This window comes from Coregonus lavaretus, assembly GCF_964263955.1.
Source record: "Coregonus lavaretus genome assembly, chromosome: 21".
NCBI classification, from domain to species: Eukaryota; Metazoa; Chordata; class Actinopteri; order Salmoniformes; family Salmonidae; genus Coregonus; species Coregonus lavaretus.
In genome coordinates, this window is record NC_140008.1 from 40,752,629 (window position 1) to 40,774,653 (window position 22,025).

The window sequence follows — 22,025 nt, forward strand, 5'->3', positions numbered from 1 at the left end:
GTATCTGCTGGGTAGGGTTAGGGTCCACTGGCAGACATAGGGAGAATTTCAATTGCATACTCCTCGAGTCCTCTCCTCGCTTCCTTCTCAAAACCCATTGGATGAGAAAGCCAGAGGTCCCAACCCTCTGACGTTCTCCACCAATGGGTTTTGAGGAGGTGAGGAGAGAGGACACAAGAAGTATGCTATTGAGATTCTCCCATAGTATCGCATAGTTTTGCTATATAGGCCTATGCTATATATCATAATTCAATCTATGAAGATGTATAGTGTATTTATGCATAAGAGAAATATGCCATATAGCTAAATCAAGTTTAGACTTCATGTGGTCAGTTGCTCATAATTAAGGCTACTAATGTCTAGAAGTCATATTAATAAGCTACACCTACACTGAAAAATGTAGTACCGAATTTATCTAGCTTCAATAATATAATGTCATCATCAGTGCGTTCAAGACAACTGGGAACTCCGCAAAAAACGAGCTTCAACTGGGAAAAATTGTTTTGAACGGTCATCCAACTCGGAATTCCAAATCGGAAACTCGGACATCTTTCTAGAGCTCTGCTTTTCCGACCTGAAAATCACTGACGTCATGATTTGACCTCGTTTTTTCCCCAGTTGTCTTGAAAGCACCAACTGCCGTCGTATGAAAAACCAGAACTGGCAATCGCGTAAGTGCCTGGATCATACAAGGGATTTCCCTAATATTCTTCCTCAGCGAAACCCATTTCCCTTTAAAACTGAGTTTAAAAATTAATTTGAGATTGAAAGCAAATAGGCTAATTAGTCGCCTATTTAGATGTTTTTTCAAGGATTGTTGTCATCTTGTTGAACCTGCCCCTTCATTGCCAGGTGCCAGCCTGTAATAAACGCGCATTCAGCAACATGAATCATCCCCGTCATAGCCATCTTATTTTTTATTTGTTTTAACTAAGCATATCATTTTCCATTTTGATGACTCACATAATATAAACTTTGAGAATTATGTTAGAGTGTTTTCCCAAATAGTTTAATTATTAATCATCTCAGATCATGTCTAAAAATCCCCCCTGGTCATATTAGTCATTCAATGCACTTGGAACGTTTGTAACCGTTTGGCTACGGCGGTTTCACCATTCATATGAGTGCACGTTTTTTGTTTAATCATTATTAACAAATGTATAGAAATGTTTAAAGCTTCAACGTCATACAGGGGTTGAGCGCAACGGGCTGTTTTCCCGTCGTTACGCATTTCCTCTGTCTAAAGATAGCCTAGGCCTGTAACCTGACAAAACACCTGCACTGAAAATAAAGCCAAACATCATCGATGCTATGGGATATTCATATGATAATATTCTGGTAAAAACGCAGGTTTTTACTGATGGCCAAACCACGATATGCAGAAAATCTTTCTGCAGACCAAGCCAATAGAATTCCTGGGGCAGAGAAGACCATAATTAATTAATATTGAAATCTCATCGGGAAGTAACACATGACGACGATGCTCCTCCAGAGCAAGCATTTCAGTGGCATTTGATATAAAACGTATCTGGTTTCAAACGAATGATGTAAAAAACAAAACAAAAAAAACAGCCCTTTTGTCGTAGGCCTCCCTACCTTTCAGAGCGCTCGCTGTCATTATCTCTGGAACGCCGACGTCCTCAGCTCTGGAGATGCGCGCAGAGACCCCAGCTGAGCTCTGAGAAATGCCGACTTTCGAGTTGTCATTCGCCGCCTGTCAAAGGTCAAACGATCGATGCGTCCTTCTGTACCTCGACCTGTAAGTGGTGCACGGGTATAATGTAAACTCCTGGGGTTGCCTAAAATTACAATTACAAGGACTACGACATCATCATATCATCACCTTATATTTCATGTGCGCTTCACTGAAACGAACGCGGCGACCTCCATTTGCTGATCTCACAACAATATGGAGGAGCCTATCTATATTAGTTCAAGTGTTCCGGATGTCATATAGATCAATACACTGTAAACTGCGCAGTTGTTCGCTTGTGAATGACAACTACACAGCAGATCACGACTTGCTGTTTATGAAGTCCCACCGGGGGCCAGTATGAAGAAGGAAAAAAAATGTATGCACTCACGAACTGTAAGTCGCTCTGGATAAGACCGTCTGCTAAAATGACTAAAATGTAAAAGAAACCTGGGAAGGCATACTGGACAGGATAGACTACATTTTAGTCATTTAGCAGACGCTCTTATCCAGAGCGACTTCAGTTAGTGAGTGCATACATATTTTTTTTTTCATACTGGCCCCCCGTGGGAATCGAATCCATTTACATTTTAGTCATTTAGCAGACGCTCTTATCCAGAACGACTTACCGGAGCAATTAGGGTTAAGTGCCTTGCTCAAGGGCACAACTGCAGATTTTTCACCTAGTCGGCTCGGCGATTAGAACCAGCGACCTTTCGGTTACTGGCACAACACTCTTAACCACTAAGCTACCTGCCGCCCCAAACCAATCCACAAACCATGCTCTACCAACTGCTCTACCAACTGAGCTACATGGGACTTAATATATTAAATGAAATTCATCACTCACATGTGCGGATCATGTAATAAGCCAGTATCCAGCAAATATACATGGGTTTTATGATTGCCTATATTAGATTTTCCCGGACATATTTCCTATCTGTAGGCTTATCTAGAGAGATCCCTGTTATATCCACCTCCATACAACAGGAAATGACAAACCTCTGATGGTTGAGTATGACATGTAAACAGAGCTGAGGTCATCAGTCTCCATAATCAGCATTAATCCCTGGTTGAAATCCACTCCAGGTGTTCCACCCCAGTTTAATGCACATGGGATTAATGCTGCATTCATAACCAAGTGGGAAGGTGGTATTTCTCCTTACCACTGGGATAAAACCACTTGAACGCCCCTCCAACCGGTGATTACTTGTGCGAAACTTGTCTATCATCCCTGAGCTCCGACGTCTCCCACATGCTGACCTCTGATGCCACTTACTAAGGAAATGACCTCGATAACAGCATTTTCGGCAGTTAAATGCAACAACAAAACATGATTTATAAAAAGCAATCTATTAATATAATTTTTGAACCCTATAATTTGTTTACAAGCATGATAGCTGTACTTTTTTTAGTTTATGGTTTATGCAGCTGGTTGGCCATTAACAAATCGTGGTCCTCTGTAGCTCAGCTGGTAGAGCACGGCGCTTGTAACACCAAGGTAGTGGGTTCGATCCCCGGGACCACCCATACACAAAAATTTATGCACGCATGACTGTAAGTCGCTTTGGATAAAAGCGTCTGCTAAATGGCATATTATTAAATCAGTGTTTCTCAACGAGTTCAAAGCAACCTCTCCCTCAACATGACCAAGACAAAGGAGATGATTGTGGACTACAGGAAAAAAAAGAGGACTGAGCACGCCCCCATTCTCATCGACGGGGCTGTAGTGGAACAGGTTGAGAGCTTGAAGTTCCTTGGTGTCCACATCACCAACAAACTATCATGGTCCAAACACACCAAGACAGTCGTGAAGAGGGCACGACAAAGCCTATTCCCCCTCAGGAGACTGAAAAGATTTGGCATGGGTCCTCAGATCCTCAAAAAATTCTACAGCTGCACCATCGAGAGCATCCTGACTAGTTGCATCACTGCCTGGTATGGCAACTGTTCGGCCTCCGACCGCAAGGCACTACAGAGGGTAGTGCGTACGGCCCAGTACATCACTGGGGCCAAGCTTCCTGCCATCCAGAACCTCTATACCAGGCGGTGTCAGAGGAAGGCCCTCAAAATTGTCAAAGACTCCAGCCACCCTAGTCATAGACTGTTCTCTCTGCTACCGCACGGCAAGCGGTACCGGAGTGCCAAGTCTAGGTCCAAAAGACTTCTCAACAGCTTCTTACCACAAGCCATAAGACTCCTGAACAGCTAATCTTGGCTACCCAGACTATTTGCACTGCCCCCCCACCCCCCACCCCATCTTTTTACGCTGCTGCTACTCTGTTAATTATTTATGCATAGTCACTTTAACTCTACCCACATGTACATATTACTTCAACTACCTCAACTAGCCGGTGCCCCCGCACATTGACTCTGCACCGGTACCCCCCTGTATATATAGCCTCCCTACTGTTATTTTATTTTACTTCTGCTCTTTTTTTCTCAACACTTTTTTGTTGTTGTTTTATTTTACTTTTTTATTTAAAATAAATGCACTGTTGGTTAAGGGCTGTAAGTAAGCATTTCACTGTAATGTCTGCACCTGTTGTATTAGGCGCATGTGGCCAATAACATTTGATTTGATTTGATTTGATGTGAATGCATCCAACTGGTATTTACGAGTTCACAACCAGGGCGGCAGGTAGCCTAGCAGTTAAGAGCACTGGGCCAGTAACCGAAAGAGCGCTGGGCAAGTAACCCTAAATGCTCCTTTAAGTTGCTCTGGATATGAGTGTCTGCTAGATGACTCAAATGTAAACATTTATGGTGATTACCACCTTCCCACTTGGTTATGAATGCAGCATTACAGATCCAACTCTGATAGGGGATAGAAAGAGAGAGTAGTCAGAAATACCTCCCTTAGTTCTTCTCAGGGTTCACTACAGGATCACACACACACACATGTGCACGAACACAAAAACACATGCGCATGTGTACACACAAACACGTGTACAAATGCAGACATGCACTTCTCCCTGCTGCCTTCTCTGATGTCAGATCAAAGGGTGTATTGATCAGAGAGGGGGAGAGAGAGGGTGCTATAAATGTTATGAGTTCTGTCACATTATACTGCATTGCCATGCATGGTGGACTAGATACAGATGCTGCATCATTGCAGCATGACTATAGAGTTATGTGATAGCCTATCTAATATGTCTGCAGTGGCATTCCCAGACAAAATTCACAGTAGAAATCTATCAGTCTCCTATATAGCACACACAATAATGTTATGAACAAAAATAATATTCAGGGAATGTAGCTGAAACTTACAGTACTATAGCTTTGAATGGTAGACATTTAGTTTATATTCATAGTAGGCATGTTGCCTGGAACTAGTGTTTGACCTTGAGAGTAAAACAACTGAAAGGAAATTCTGAGAAAATAATTTTATTTTTCTTGGAATATGGCAGATTTTGGACAGCAACATGACTTTTGGACAGAAAACATTCAGTGTGTGGTATTGCACAACAGAGGGGTGGGTTAATACACAGCGTATGAAAAGCTTTCCTAACCACTCGTTCACCACAATGGGCTTGCCATATGTAAACTGGGCCAATTACAGTTTACACCAGTGACTATTTGCATATTGTGTTATTGAAATCTGAAAGGGAGACAGACACAAGACACATCCTCCCACAAACACTGTCCAACCACTAACCACACTCATCCTTTTTCTGATACAGCAATTCAGATGCATTACACTTTCAATTAGTTAAAACACTCATAAACTCTTCAACAAGTCATTACAAATAGTAAGGCCTCTGGCTCTTTGAATATAATTCTACCATTGTTAAAATCTTTGGTCCCTTTTAACACAGTTATAGACCCATTCATTATAATCGTTTTATATTTGGTCTAGTCTTGCACACTAAACTTCAATAGACTAGGGAGAAGGTTATATTTGGTCTAACTAAAATCAACAAAACAGTTTCAAATTAAACAAAAGAAAAACACATTTATGTAATCCAAAATCCTTTGATAAAGATTAAACTCTTCATTTGATCGAACTAAAAAATTAAGCCACATTATAGGGTGTGCTGTTTAGAAGACAATGTCCACAATAGTCATTTCAGTTGAAATGAAGGATAAATCACATATATAGAAATCAACAGTTAAGTACCCTTAGGTGCTATAGGAGTGTCAAGACAGTTTTACAGTCTTTGAAATGTAAGGTATATTTAGAGTTGCACATCAGGCTCTCATGTTCTGCAGTCCTGCTGATTTCCGTTTCTCCCTGGGACTTTAAACTTACTATCTGGAGAGAGGAAATCAGTCTCTGTCTAAAAGGTAAGGACGAAAACCTTCATACACTCCAGCCCTTGAGGAAATAAGCTATGCACCCCTGATCTATGTAGTGCATAGGATTGTATTTGCAAACATGTTTTGGTACTGAGATAACTGCCAAGCTAAGGGCTCCTAACATCTAGCGGTAGTCTTGTCTTGCAGCCATGTACTCAACTAACGTCTTCACTAACTAACATTAGGAGTCCCTGTGCATGGCCTTTGCTTCTGATGCGTCACCTCTGCTCTCCTCAGGGCATTGGGATGCGTTGTGTGTCTGTCTGTGATGTGCTGGGGATCTTGGTGCTGAGGAGAGAGTTGATGTAAGGCCAGATCCTGTCTGTATCTGTGCCTGAGAACGTGTGCAGGATGCCCTTTGACCTGGGGAGGAAAATAAGGACACACTTTACAGGTAAAGTTGCATAACTACCATGTAGCATAATTACATTATATTGTAACTACATTGTCACTGATCAGTATTTCAGGATAGTCAAGGCAAGAAATTTACACAATGCTTTAAAAAATGAGTCAGTGAAGTGAAGGGTGGACGTACTTGTACAGGTTTATGATGGGCTTGGCCAGGTCCTTGTACTGCCTCAGTCTGGCCACTAGAGCCTCTGGTTTGTCATCATCATGATGGATCAAAGGCTCCCCACTGATGTCATCCCTGCCCTGGGGGGGAAAACAGAACCAATGCAACTTAATTATTATTATATCAATGACATAAACCCATGAAAACTGTACCCAGCTCACAGAGAGTTGTCTTGAACCCCTCACATTCAATACACTATTTCAAGATATTACTGATCATTCACAAATACAAGTGTTAGGAATATAACAATCTGGTACCGTATTTTCACAGCCTTCTGTAGCAACCATAGCAACCATTGCTTAGCACATGCTTTCCCAAACTCGGTCCTGCCCCCCCCCCCCCCACCCAGACAGACTAACCAGAAGACTAAATATGTGTAAAGGAGATGATGGTGGTGATTAAAAACTGAGAAAAACAATGTTCTTTTCTGACCTGTACGCGTGGAGGGTTGAAGCCCATGTTGTAGACCCTGCCGCTGGCTGGGTGGATCCAGCGGTCACTCAGCCTGTCCTTCAGGGTCTCATAGGGAATGTTGAGGCTGATGACCAGGTCCAGGTCACAGGTACTGTTCAGAGCCTTGGCCTGGGCCAGGGTACGGGGAAACCCTGGGGAGAGTTGGGAGATGAAGGACGGAGACTGAGGGGTGTGTGTGTGTGTGTGTGTGTGTGTGTGTGCGTGTGAATCTCACATTGCTCCTGCACAACAACTTCAAGGAAAATATTTATTTATTTTCTATGACATCATAATGGTCGTATCGTTATGTAAACAATACAAACACAACATCCTGATCAATTTCCTTTTAACCTACACTGATATGGACTGGTAGACATACTGTAAATACTGTATTTACTGTTGGTTCCTCTGGCCTGGCTGTGAGACGAGTTAATAGCTGCTTTCAGAGGGTGTAAACCTGAACTACTGTTTACAAACCTTGGCCTGTTGCCTGACTGGCCTCTTTCAGCTTGTTTCTGGGCCAGACACAAACCTGTACAGTCAGTGTTTCATGATACCTTACTGTGCTCATGTGTTTTTGGTTGTTTGCCAATTCATTAACCCTCTCTATGTTCTTGCTTTCTCTACGCAGCTGAAAAAAAGATATTTGGAAGTCTGTGTGCATTTCATGGTGTGTGTGTGTGTGTGTGTGTGTGTGTGTGTATGTGTGTGTGTGTGTGTGTGTGTGTGTGTGTGTGTGTGTGTGTGTGTGTGTGTGTGTGTGTGTGTGTGTGTGTGTGTGTGTGTGTATGTGTGTCTTTGGTCTTACCATCCATCAGCCAGCTGTGGCGGGTCATCTCCTCCAGCCTGGGAAGTAGGAGCCGTGTCATCACATGGTCCGGCACCAGCAGACCCCTCTCTATGTAGGTCTTAGCCAGAACACCAGCATCTGTGGAGGGAGGGAGGGAGGGAAAGAGAGAGATAATGAGGAGGAGGAGGAGGATGGAGGAGGAGGAGGAGGAGGAGAAGGATGGAGGAGGAGGAGGAGGAGGAGGATGGAGGAGGAGGAGGAGGAGGAGGAGGAGGAGGAGGAGGATGGAGGAGGAGGAGGAGGAGGAGGAGGATGGAGGAGGAGGAGGAGGAGGTGGAGGAGGAGGAGGAAGAGGAGGAGGAAGAGGAGGAGGATGGAGGCATCAATTCCCGATAATTCAAAAGCATTAAGAAGTTTTGAAAGATTTCTAGTAAGAGAGGTGGAGTAAACCCAGACAGGAATGCCCTCTGTAGCTTTAACACCTAAACGGTTACCAATTCACCCTGTTTTCTTTCCCCCCTTTTTTCTTGCTTTCTTTACAGCAGTCAGTCACGTAGCACATCTCAGACAGATCTCCAGACACCTCTAAACTAAAGCCATCAATAATTGATTAATGTCATTTAATGACCTACTGACCAAACTGGATCGTGACAATGTCGTTACAGGGGCTAGAATAAAAATACATAAAGCCATAGCATAAGATTAATTGTGTCCATTCAGATTTACTTAAGGTAGCAGGGTTTACAAAGTATGAATGTAAGAGAATGTCTTCATTAATGTAAATATCTCCAGTATAGTAATTCTAGAAAACTGTGTTTAGTAAGGCATGGCCTTGAAACTGCACTGTAACTGTAATTACAACCCCACACATGTTTTGGGTTTAATGCCCTCCCTACATCACATTTCATCTGTGGGCTAAAAAGCTTGGCACACTTTCTGATTAAAATAGGTCAGATAAGTCAACTCAGAGAAATTCAGAGAAATTCAAAACATACTTTTGCTATAGCCTGTAACGTTTCAGAGACTATTAGCAAAGAAACAGTTTCATAACTGGGATTAGTTTTTTTTAACCAGATTGTTGATTTGCCATAGCCTCTAACTTTAACTAATGTTTATGTGGCTTGGATGATAGGAGTTTCTTGACTTCAGAAATGCTCCACTGACCAGCCTGGTGCCAACTTGGAAGCGACTCTCTTCACCTAGCCTGAACTTAGGCCTCTGCTGGTGTTACAATATTGTTGCAATTTATGGCTTAGGCTAGTGGAGGTGAAGGCTAGTTAGGCTACTAAAGGCTAACATTAGCAAAAAATATGTAACCTAAAACATAGCAGGGGTAAAATAAACGCCTGAGAGGGGTCCCCCGATTCCGGTTTTCAGGGGAAAAGGAAGCTAGGTTGAAATAATAATAACAATAATAACAATAATAATAATAATAATTATTATTATTATTATTATTATTATTTTATTTTAAAGCTAGGTTGAAGACACTGTATCCCTGAAAAACTGACGGTTTCTAGCAACCCCGCTGAGGATGACAAATATGTGGCAAAAAACTATAGCAAATAATAATATTTAAAAAAAGATGAAATCAAGAAAACAAATAAATAAATGGTAAATAATAAATAGATAAATGTCTAATTATTTATCAAGAATAGGCCTACCTGTATTTGCAGCTATATTCTCCCGAACAAAGTCGCCACTGGACAGATGTGTCAGGCCAAATCTCTGCGCAATTCTCTCGGATATGGTCCCCTTTCCCGAGCCTGGTGGACCCATGATCACGGCTCGAAACAGTTTGGCCATCCTCCACTATAGCCTGCAACACCACGGACTGTATCTGTGTCTGGAGGAGACTAAATAAATACAAAGTTTAGTCCAGTGTTGCTATAACCTACTGCCTTCAATGAAACATTGTTAGGCCTAAACATCTTTCAATGCTGCCCATGGTGTGCACTGTGCACCTTATTATCAAAGTCCGTGAACAGATACGTTCTGCTCGTTATGAGTTAACAGGGACAGTATATCTACAGTTTATTACACCGAATCTAACTTCATTGCCAATTATCCCGAATTGGGTTACGACTTAAAAAGGCTACAGAAAAACGGAATTGTTAAAGAGCCTCATTCATCCAATCTGCGAGAGAAATCGAACTTTCCAGATTGCTGATTGTACATATGGAGGATTTAAACTATGGAGAAAAAAATAACATAACGGGGCAATAGTCAAGCGATGTAGGCCTACCTCACCGATGCCCACAATCACTCCTCACCTTCGATTTATGCGTGTGTGTCCTGCAAAAAGTATGCGTAATATAGCACGTAGTTCACTCAGACCAAGTAAGAACTATTTTATTTATGTTCCCAGGGGACAGTAGCTTGTCTGCGTCTTTAAGAAAGGGTTTTTCTCTGCGAATGAATGGAGGAGCTGCCTCAACGCCCTATTTCTCAGCACCTCCCCGACACATCATTCAGAAAAAAATGTGGACGACTTGTGCGCAGGAACTTGTTAACGCTTGGGAATCTGGTACCTGTAGTTTTCTATTGTGAGTGAGACATGAGGAATTTACAAATGGAACCATATGTAAGTCGCTGAAACATGAAAGGTAAAGGGAATACCTAGTCAGTTGCATAACTGAATGCATTCAACCGAAATGTGTCTTCTGCCGCATTTAACCCAACCCCTCTGAGGTCTAGAATATACTTATTCTAGAATAGAATAGAACCTGGGTCGTCTGCACGACTCCAGATCACCTTAGCACACTGAGCTGAATCCCATAGGCATCAGCTCATACTGCTTTCACAAGTCTATAGATCTAAAGTTAGGATGTTAGGATGGAAGGTCATCAACCATGCATAGTTTGTGTGACCCACCTCTACACTATTCCACACTATTAGGCTAGTAAAGGATCATTGCGTTGCCATAGTTGACTCACTTCACTGTATGAAAGTTCTCATCTTCATTTTCTATCCTCAATCTGCAATTTATTGCATTGATTGATGTTTTATTACAATGTAATTAAAGCTATTCAGATCTATTTTGGGGTTCTATCGATTGGCACGTTTCCAGAGGGGAGAGAGGGGTGGGAGGTTGATAATGACGTAATGAATGGTAATAGGATGAATCCGAATTCATATACCCACTGATGTGTAAGAGACCTATTGACGAAACACTGCCAACCACAAAATAGACGCACTTGTTGACAGCAACACTTAGTGCAGAGCGTAAACGGTAATTGCCGATTTTCGGGTTTCCCTCTAAAACATTGGCCATCACCCATCATTACCATTACGCACAGAGACAGTGTCACTCCGCGCAACATTTGCGGACCAAGGACTGTACTTGTTGCGAACCATACCGCGGCGTCAGAGTCCTAAAGCTGTCAAATGCTGCGCATGCACAACCTATTGGTGTCTTCAGTCAATGGAACCTGCCTAATCCACCACACGAAAAAAAGTAAATTGGAAGATTATTATACTTCCAATTTACTCAACTAGTTGTGCGTCGAGACCCGGAAACATTGTTTTATTATTTTGCCACATGGCTGAGAGATTTCAATAACAACAAAAAATGGCGACAATCACGTTGTTCGATGTGGGTCTTGCTGCGTCATTAAAACTATTCATGTAAACACGGGAATGAAACGCGCAAAATGCAAGTAAGTAAGACTAATATCCGTCAGATATTTACTGCAAGTAAATATAAATAAGAATTACTCATGTTAATTTGAATGCTTGGACTACATAGTATTTGTTTTTATCTAGAGAGGGGTGTGTGCAGGCTGGGCGTTAGCTTTTGGCTGCACAATAATAAGACTCAATCGACACCGATAGCATTGCTTTTTGACATGGACTTGTTATTGAATATCAGAGTTGTTATGGCAATGTATATATGTTACAATTTTGAAAATGATTGACGGGCTGTTTACAAAGGTTTTTAAATAGCCTTACTCTTGTTGTATTTACAGAAAACAGCAACAAGCTTTCCCAACAACATGGAGTTGAATAGCTGGAACAATTGAAATGTGATGATTGTTTTCTATATTTTTCTTTAGTGTTTTAAACGTTTATTTAATATATCGGCTACCTGGTCTGCGCTTCACGATTATTGAAGGGTCCGATAGGCTATTATTTATAATAAGTACAGTCTATTGGGAGTTTTATATGCTATTTAATTTTTACAATTACGCAACCAATGTTATGTTTTGATCGATTTAACAGTTGTCTCAACGTTGTGCAGCAGGTTATTTTTCAAATAAGTGTTGGCAAGTGCTCCTGCAATTCTGTGATATCAAACAGAACCAGCAAATCGACTTGTTTACATGAAGCGGAGGGAGAAGGAAATCGGGAGGAGTCTCCGCCGGCGGGCTACGCTACTGGACTGCTGGAGAGGCTTCGCGCGCTGAGGGCGGAGCCCCAATAATCATAACAAGTCTGACGTCAGGTCTGTGGTGGGCATAAATTATGCAGTTTAAACACTGTACTGAGTAAACAGTGGTGGCTTCGACCAACTAACAAGGTTTTATTCTGGTAGGCTATGTATCTGTTGTGTAGCAATTCTCTTTCTAAGAGGTTTAGAAAAAGCTGATATGCTACAGTAGTTAGACATGTATTGGTAGGTATTACAATCATATGAGGTGAGAAAGACTCATCTTACTAAGGTGGTAAAATACCTTTCTAGAATTCTGTAATGCCTGTGTGGAATTCATAGCACATACATAATTAATCATTATCTCCTGTGAATAATTACAAAGCTTTGCCGGTTTTGGTAAATGCATTTCGCTGTGTAAGTTATTAGAGAAGCCTATTTACATTACTTCTGCATGCAAATGTGTTCTCATTCTTGTAACTTGATACCATGAAAAACACAGGTACAGAAATGTGGATTTAGCATATTATCAACCATCATAGTCATTTTGTTACTTTCTGCAATATCCAAAGGCACCCCCACCTGCCTGACTCTATACAGTGTCATGTCATTCTAAGTCCCTCCTTTGGCACGATTCCATCTGCAATAGAACAGTGTGACTGACAAGATATTATTGTCGCTCTGGGCTCCCAGTCCTGTGTGTGTGTGTGTGGGCCTGGCATCATGAAGACTGATGGCATCTGACACTTTGGACCACCACAGCTGATGCTGTACTGTGCTGGGACTTAAACTGACGGGGCTGCTGTCTCTGGGCTGCTGTCTCTGGGCTGCTGTCTACTGTCTGCTTAACTTGACATCCAGGCTGCCCTGGTTCAGTTATCACTGTGCTGATGCTGTCCATCTTAAAGGTACAGTACTGTGATAACTGAAGGATGGCTGTCACCTTGACACACCTGACCCATTATGTGATGATGGATGGATGGATGGCGGGAGATGGTACTGCTGTATCAGAGGTGAGGTGTAGTATGGGCACTGGGCAGGGCTCTAAATTATAATTTTTTATTTGAAGCAATGGTGCTCCCAACTTTAAAAAGTTAGGAGCACAACATACAATTTAGGAGCACCAGAAAATACGATTTTTAAAAATTGATTGAGATATAGCCTATATGATTTCTAGCTACTTCTGAAGCACATGCTGTGCCCTAGAAACTAATATGTAACCCGGTAAAGACAATTGTTTATTATAAAAAGCTGCAAATGGTTATACAAATACCTGTTTTTGAAATTACAAAGTTATTTGTGGAATATTAGGTTTCTACATTGTGTAAAAGCACTATTTTCAAACCACTGTACTGCTGTGCAATATTACATGCACCCCTGCCAATAAAGACTGGTGGGTCAATTTGTTTTGTAAATTCTCAAATTGAAATAAAAAATAAAGTTGGTTCTGGGAGTATTCTAAGGGTGATTATTAGGTTGCATAAACATGATTAGTGCTTTCCCCCCACAATTCTGGCCTTCAAATTGGCATAAATAAGGAGGACAGGTTAGCGGCACCCTAGGGGTTAAGGGCGTTGGGCCAGTAACCGAAAGGTCGCTGGTTCAAATCCCCGAGCTGACTAGGTGAAAAATCTATCGATGTGTCCTTGCGCAAGGCACTTAACCATAGTTGCTCTGGATAAGAGTGTCTAGTAAATGACGTAAACTGTAAATGATAGGTTATTGCTGTTGGTCAAAGTCTGGAAATATACCTCTGACTGGGGAGAGAAAGAGGCTTGCTTGAAACCTACTGCCTGTAATAGAAACAGCCCTTCTCTAATTATGTAGACTACTAGATATTTAAGGTTCATAATTTAAACATTCTCCATTTGAAAAAAATTAAGTGTTCTATATCCTTCTTACTCGTGCTGATATTTCAGTGTTCTATTTTATTTGTTCCAAGTTAGCTAACAGATTTGAGGGTTTTTTAAGATGAGAGAGGAGATATTGTGTTTCTCCGTTCTCCCTACTGCAAGCCTTGCTCAACTTGTTTTACCTTCACAAACCACGGCCTCTAAACACCCGGCCAAACCAAAAGCATAATTGGCGGCGGGGGTTTTCCAATCATAAAATGAGGATTCATGACCCACCTGTCCCCCGGGCAAGTTACGCGCCTGACCATGACGCTACCGAATCTGCGCTCGTTTTTTTCTCTGGCACTCGGAAACAGCATTACAGTAAAGGGTAATTATAACAACAATTATTATCTGTGAGATTTTTTCCAAGGCAAAAAAATAAATTGATCCCAAATTGAAATAGGCTCTATGCACGCATCACTTTCGAATTGGCGTAAGGCTGCTTGGGAATTTCCGGTTACCGGAAAAAAACAAGACAGTGACAGTAGACCGTTATGATGGCAGAGATGAAGTTTACAAGGTGTTTGCTGGAGTTGCCTAAAGTATCTGTTAATGATATACGGAGGGTCGTCCGGACATCCAGTACGACACCACGTAGCAAACTGGATAAAGGCTTCACATTTTAAGTTTCTTCTTTTCTTTGCAACTTTGAAGGTAATATGCTAACGCTAGCTAGCCTGAGCTAGAAGCCTTGCTTTGGTGTTTTAAGTCATGACTCCGTCCTGACTCCGTCCGTGCTTCAGGTTAATCATGCTTTAAATAAAGTTTAATCATGTGTATATACCTCTCACTTCATGTGTTTGTACTTTTATGAAAGTATCAGGTAAAAACAGGGCTACAAATGAGATCTCTGTGAGAGCCCACTGCTACCGCTCAATGAAGAATCTAAAGCCACCACACCAGCTGAGAGTAGGACTAGATTAAGTGACTAGATTAAGTGACACGTTCAAAGTTCTGTTGAATTTGTTCAAGGTTCTGTTCAACACATGTCTTACTCGTTTAATGTTACCACAGCTTTGATTGCCATTGCTAAGAGAACAACACTAGAACTTTAGTGGTTTTCACGATAGCTGAACAGTGGTAGCCTAATACAGACCAGGGTAGCTGAGTGGGAATTGCCATGCTTTGTTGTTGGGTCTGTTGTAAACAAATTGGAGTTTGGTTTGAAATGTAAACAATAATGAGATTACTACTTTTTCCTGACTTGATGACTGCAATGACAGTAACATATTCCACTCAGCTATTCTTCAAACTGCTGATGTTTTACTCAAAACTGTCCTGTCATCTTTACTTCTTTCTTTATAAACATATGGCCCAACTTCCTTGCTTTTGAACTTGATGTTTCTACTTTTCAAGAGGAATTAGGAGCAAAACCTCCACTCTACTGTTGTTATTGGTACTAGGCTACAATGTTGCACCACTCACCTACTGCTCTGCCAATACTGTTTGAAAGTAGGTAAATGGCACAAGACAATAGGTAAGTGGTGCAAGACAGTAGGAAAGTGATGCAGAAAGCACAAAAGTGACACGAGACAGTAGATAAGTTGCTTACACCAGTAAAAAGTAGAAATAACAAGTTTTGCTCCTATTCCTGCTGCTGTAGACCCTCGTCTTTCAAAACCCATTAAATTATGCTTCTGTGTATTTCAGATGACATTGCGTGATTCACAGCCAGTTGTGCTTGTTAAAATCTACTGTTCCTGTGTGGCTGGGTGTGGGATATGCAATCATTGTTGGGACGCTCGGTCCTTTCCCAAACTCCGGTCAGTGGGGCTGGAAGACTGAAATTGTTCCATTGAAACAGCACTGGAACAGCTCCCTTCTTCAGACGTCTGCGACCAGCTGGAGTCGGAGGCTCTATCACATCTTCACTTACAAAGTGTCGGCTGCAGACTCGTGTGTTTGTTGTAAGAAAGTTGACTCGTCGAATGTTAATCACCCACCGTTTATGTAATTCACTGTCTTTGGGAAAAGTAAAAAAACTAACAGAAGAATTGCATCTGGCAGACACTGTACATTGCGGCACACAGCAGTGATGGCTGGAAGAGCTGTCATCCCGTTTTTGAAAGGACACTTTCGTACGTTTACACGTCATCGTGTTATACGTCAAGACGAAGTATTACAAGTAAAAACATTAACATAAACAACAACAACGACGAAAATTAACCGTTTCGGATGTTTTTGACGACAAGCATTCAATGCTAGCATACGGTAGCACAGCATTCTACGATAACCGGAAGTTTACATCCATCCTGAGATTTAACCGGAAATACGTCATGCTCGCCTGTGCATATCGCCTATTCCAGGTTGCACAGCAAAATATTTAGGATCATATGTAACCAAAATGGTCTCACATTACAATGTAGTGTCTGATATACATTTGTAATACTTTATAATGATTCACATTGCCCAATGAGTGTAGCCTATCATTTCCCCATTTTATTTGACTAGAATTGCTATTTCATGTAGAAAGAATGATGCATTACGTCATAAATTGAAAGGGAACAAATGTATGTTTTGTAGCATTTGAATCATTCATGTATATAAGAAAATGCAAATAAATCGGAAAGAAATGGAAAAAAATATGTATAGATGTTATTTCTAATACTCGTGACGTGTGGCCACTAACCTCTGATTAGATTTCTATCAGTGGTGGAAAAAGTACCCAATTGTCATACTTGAGTAAAAGTAAAGATGCCTTAATAGAAAATGTCTGATCAGAGCCTGAAGGTAAGGAGGTGCCTTTCCCCTCACAGCTCCGTAGGCAAGCACCATGGTTTTGTAGTAGTGCAAGCTTCAACTGGAAGCCAGTGGAGTGTGCGGAGGAGCGGGGTGACATGAGAGAACTTGGGAAGGTTGAACACCAGATGGGCTGCAGCGTTCTGGATAAGTTGTAGGGGTTTAATGGCACAGACAGGGAGCCAACAGCGATTTGCAGTAATCCAGACTGGAGATGACAAGTGCCTGGATTAGGACCTGTGCCGCTTTCTGTGTAAGGTAGGGTCGTACTCTGCGAATGTTGTAGAGCATGAACCTGCAGGATCGGGTCACCGCTTTGATGTTAGCGGAGAACAACAGGGTGTTGTCCAGGGTCACGCCAAGGTTCCTTGCACTCTGGGAGGAGGACACAATGGAGTTGTCAACCGTGATGGCGAGATCATGGAGCGGGCAGTCCTTCCCCGGGAGGAAGAGCAGCTCCATCTTGCCGAGGTTCAGCTTGAGGTAGTGATCCGACATCCACACTGATATGGCCGCCAGACATGCAGAGATGCAATTCGCCACCTGGTTATCAGAAGGGGGAAAGGAGAAAATTAATTGCGTAGCAATGAGAGGAGAGACCATGTGAGGATATGACAGAGCCAAGTGACTTAGTGTATAGAGAGAATAGGAGAGGGCCTAGAACTGAGCCCTGGGGGACACCAGTGGTGAGAGCACATGGTGCGCAGACAGATTCTCGCCACGCCACCTGGTAGGAGCGACCTGTCAGTTAGGACGCAATCCAAGAGTGAGCAGCGCCGGAGATGCCCAACTCGGAGAGGGTGGAGAGGAGGATCTGATGGTTCACAGTATCAAAGGCAGCAGATAGGTCTAGAAGGATAAGAGCAGAGGAGAGAGAGTTAGCTTTAGCAGTGCGGAGAGCCTCCGTGACACAGAGAAGAGCAGTCTCAGTTGAATGACCAGTCTTGAAACCTGACTGGTTTGGATCAAGAAGGTCATTCTGAGAGAGATCACAGGAGAGTTGGCTAGAGACGCCACGCTCAAGAGTTTTGGAGAGAAAATATAGAAGGGATACTGGTCTGTAGTTGTTGACATCGGAGGGATCGAGTGTAGGTTTTTTGAGGAGGGGTGCAACTCTCTCTCTCTTGAAGACGGAAGGGACATAGCCAGCGGTCAAGGATGAGTTGATGAGCGAGGTGAGGTAAGGGAGAAGGTCTCCGGAAATGGAGAGAGAGGGGAGAAAGAAGTCAAAGCATAGGGTAGGGCAGTGTGAGCTGGACCAGCGGTGTCATTTGACTTAATAAATGAGGATCGGATGTCGTCAACCTTCTTTTCAAAATGGTTGATGAAGTCATCCACAGAGAGTGGGGAGGGAGGGGGAGGAGGAGGAGGATTCAGCAGGGAGGAGAAGGTGGCAAAGAGCTTCCTAGGGTTAGAGGCAGAGGCTTGAAATTTAGAGTGGCAGAAAGTGGCTTTAGCAGCAGAAACAGAGGAAGAACATGTAGAGAGGAGGGAGTGAAAAGATGACAGGTCCGCAGGGAGTCTAGTTTTCCTCTATTTCCGCTCGGCTGCCCGGAGCCCTGTTCTGTGAGCTTGCAATGAGTCGTCAAGCCACGGATGATCAGTATAATATAATATGCCATTTAGCAGACGCTTTTTATCCAAAGCGACTTACAGTCATGTGTGCATACATTTTTACGTATGGGTGGTCCCGGGGATCGAACCCACTACCCTGGCGTTACGTATGATTGAATAATAGAAAATAACAACATAAGAATAGAGGTATTACCATAAGACTCCTGTTTGACACGTCTTTAGAATGTTAGACATACAGGAAGTCAATGCGGAAATCCCCTCACACAGATAACCAAAAGGTCACGCCGCATCTAGCTCTCTCCCCCTCTCTCTGCCCCCACATTCCCCCTCCCTCCTTCTCCCCTCTCTATAACCCACTCCTTTTCTCTGTCTCTGCCCCCTCCCTCTCCCTCTCCCTCACACACCACAATAGTTAACTATCAAGAAGTTGTAAATGGGTTCGGGTGGGGGTTGAAGGCTGAACCCTATTCACACAATTCGACTGTGGAAGATATGTCAATCAGTGGAATATAAATTCTGGTAATTAATAAAAACGCTGACAGAGAAATGTCAACAAATAACTGTAAATAAAAGTCGAATACCTATGCATGCTATTGAATTCTGTTTAGTTTCCCATCACTATTTGGAAAATAAATATCAGCTTTCTCTTCTCATATAGCAGTATGAAAGTAGAGGTTAGTTTATGGTGACCTATGGTTTTTGCTTTTCATTTACTACATTGTAAGGACATTCCCTTCCCTTGCCTTTCTTTCTGTTTACTGGAGACCCTAAGGATATCTATGAGTCTGGACGTTTCAGATGAAAGCTATAAAATCATTATTATTCAACACTACAAAGTCTCATAATGAGTAGCCTACTTTATAAGCACTTAAGTGATAGACACTTTTGTAACTATGTTACATATGAATTGTACTATCAATCACACTGTATATGTTGTCAAAATAATCGAAATAGATGGTCAAAATAGCAAATTTTCACATACTTACTAGCCTACATACCGGTATACAGTATTTTAAAAGTTAGGTTTTTACTAATAAGTTTGTAGTACTATTACAGATAGATAGACCTGGCATTGTGTTTTATTGTGTCAGTGACTAAAACATTCTTGGGAAATTTCTGCCTATGATTTCTGGCAAACTGACACAGTTGTAACACATCAGATATGGGAGACGGGAAGTCCCTCTCCTACAGGCAAATGGAACATCCCCTCCCTGTTCCATCTTAAAGGACCTGGCTCGGTAGGAAGATGTCAGTTTCCATTTGACAGTAGCTTCCTTTTTGGACTACAAGACGATACTGTAAATAAGAAATGTTTGTGATCATATGTGGAAATATTGACAATCAGAAACATGATCAGATGGGAAACAGATGGAGGAGCAGAATTCCCAATTACATTTCAAATCCTCAACAGAAAAAGCCCTTTCTCATCTTTTGAACAGACAAAGCTATCGATCATGAATTAAATATAATAATAATAATATGCCATTTAGCAGACGCTTTTATCCATAGCGACTTACAGTCATGTGTGCATACATTGTTACGTATGTAAATATGTAGGTTATTGATTAACATGGTCAGATACAAACAGGATTGTTACTGTGTTTCCTCACCAAGGACAATCAATGTTTCATGTAACCCGCAACTGATGGAATTTTGACGTAAAAAGCAAAAAACAAGTGATATTACTGTAACATTTTGAAGGAATTGATTTTGTTAACCATTCCATGTGTTGAAAATAAAATATTGAAATGCTTTTAGAGTCAGAGTGCATTTGTATTGAGTAATGTATTTGTATTGAGGCACCGACTGCCTGGTAAAGAGACAAGATACACTGTATATACAAAAGTATGTGGACACCCCTTCAAATTAGTGGATTTGACTATTTCAGCTACACCTGTTGCTGACAGGTGTATAAAATTGAGCACACCTCCATGCAATCTCTATAGACAAACATTGGCAGTAGAATGGCCTTACTGAAGAGCTCAGTGACTTTCAACGTGGCACCGTCATAGTATGCCACCTTTCCAACAAGGCACTTTGTCAAATTTCTGTCCTGCTAGAGCTGCCCTGGTCAACTGTAAGTGCTATTATTGTGAAGTGGAAACATCTAGGAACAACAACAGCTCAGCTGCGAAGTGGGTAGGCCACATAAGCTCACAGAATGGGACCGGCGAGTGCTGAGTTCCAAACTGCCTCTTGAAGCAACGTCAGCACAAGAACTGTTCGTCGGGAGCTTCATGAAATGGGTTTCCATGATCGAGCAGCGGCACACAAGCCTAAGATCACCATGTGCAATGCCAAGCATCAGCTGGAGTGGTGTAAAGCTCGCCGCCATTGGACTCTGGAGCAGTGGAAACGGGTTCTCTGGAGTGATTAATCACGCTTCACCATCTGGCTATCCGACAGACAAATCTGAGTTTGGCGGATGTCAGGAGAACTCTACCTGCCCGAATGCATAGTGCCCTCAAAGCTCATCACTAAGCTAAGGATCCTGGGACTAAACACCTCCCTCTGCAACTGGATCCTGGACTTCCTGACGGGCCGCCCCCAGGTTGTAAGGGTAGGTAACAACACATCTGCCACGCTGATCCTCAACACGGGGGCCCCTCAGGGGTGCGTGCTCAGTCCCCTCTTGTACTCCCTGTTCACCCATGACTGCATGGCCAGGCACGACTCCAACACCATTAAGTTTGCCGACACACACAACAGTGGTAGGCCTGATCACCGACAACGATGAGACAGCCTATAGGGAGGAGGTCAGAGACCTGGCCGTGTGGTGCCAGGATAACAACCTCTCCCTCAACGTGATCAAGACAAAGGAGATGATTGTGGACTACAGGAAAAAGGACTGAGCACGCCCCCATTCTCATCAACGGACTGTAGTGGATCAGGTTGAGAGCTTCAAGTTCCTTGGTGTCCACATCACCAACAAACTATCGTGGTCCAAACACACCAAGACAGTTGTGAAGAGGGCATGACAAAGCCTATTCCCCCTCAGGAGACTGAAAACATTTGGCATGGGTCCTCAGATCCTCAAAAAGTTATACAGCTGCACCATCGAGAGCATCCTGACTGGTTGCATCACCGCCTGGTATCCGACCGCAAGGCACTACAGAGGGTAGTGTGTATGGCCCAGTACATCACTGGGGCCAAGCTTCCTGCCATCCAGGACCTCTATACCAGGCGGTGTCAGAGGAAGGCCCTCAAAATGGTAAAAGACTCCAGCCACCCTAGTCATAGACTGTTCTCTCTGCTACCGCACGGCAAGCGGTACCGGAACGCCAAGTCTAGGTCCAAAAGGCTTCTCAACAGCTTCCACCCCCAAGCCATAAGACTCCTGAACAGCTAATCATGGCTACCCGGACGATTTGCACTGCCCCCCCCACCCCCACCCCGTCCCCCTTTTTTACTCTGCTGCCACTCTGTTTATTATTTATGCATAGTCACTTTAACTCTACCCACATGTACATATTATCTCAATTACCTCGACTAGCCGGTGTCCCCACACATTGACTCTGCACTGGTACCCCCCTGTATATAGCCTCCCTACTGTTATTTTATTTTACTGCTGCTCTTTAGTTATTTGCTTTTATTTTTTTTGCTTAACACTTTTTTTGATTTTTTTTACTTAGCATTGTTGG

At 42.6% G+C, this 22,025-nt stretch overlaps 1 protein-coding gene across 2 annotated transcripts; it reads right to left on the reverse strand.

Moving 5' to 3' along the window:
• Positions 1–5,060: 5,060 nt before the first annotated feature.
• Positions 5,061–10,227, reverse strand: LOC311148794 (adenylate kinase 4, mitochondrial-like). 2 transcript variants are annotated; one of them, XM_084185759.1, is made up of 6 exons: positions 10,080–10,227; positions 9,471–9,662; positions 7,828–7,947; positions 6,999–7,171; positions 6,528–6,646; positions 5,061–6,355 (listed from the first exon to the last, which is right to left on the reverse strand). In XM_084185759.1, the coding sequence occupies exons 2-6, from the start codon at positions 9,610–9,612 to the stop codon at positions 6,226–6,228; spliced, it is 684 nt and encodes a 227-aa protein (XP_084041885.1). In that variant the 5' UTR covers positions 9,613–9,662; positions 10,080–10,227; the 3' UTR covers positions 5,061–6,225. The 2 variants fall into 2 exon arrangements, with proteins under 2 accessions (XP_084041885.1, XP_084041884.1); XM_084185758.1 differs by having other exon boundaries at positions 5,067–6,355; positions 10,052–10,196.
• Positions 10,228–22,025: the final 11,798 nt, after the last annotated feature.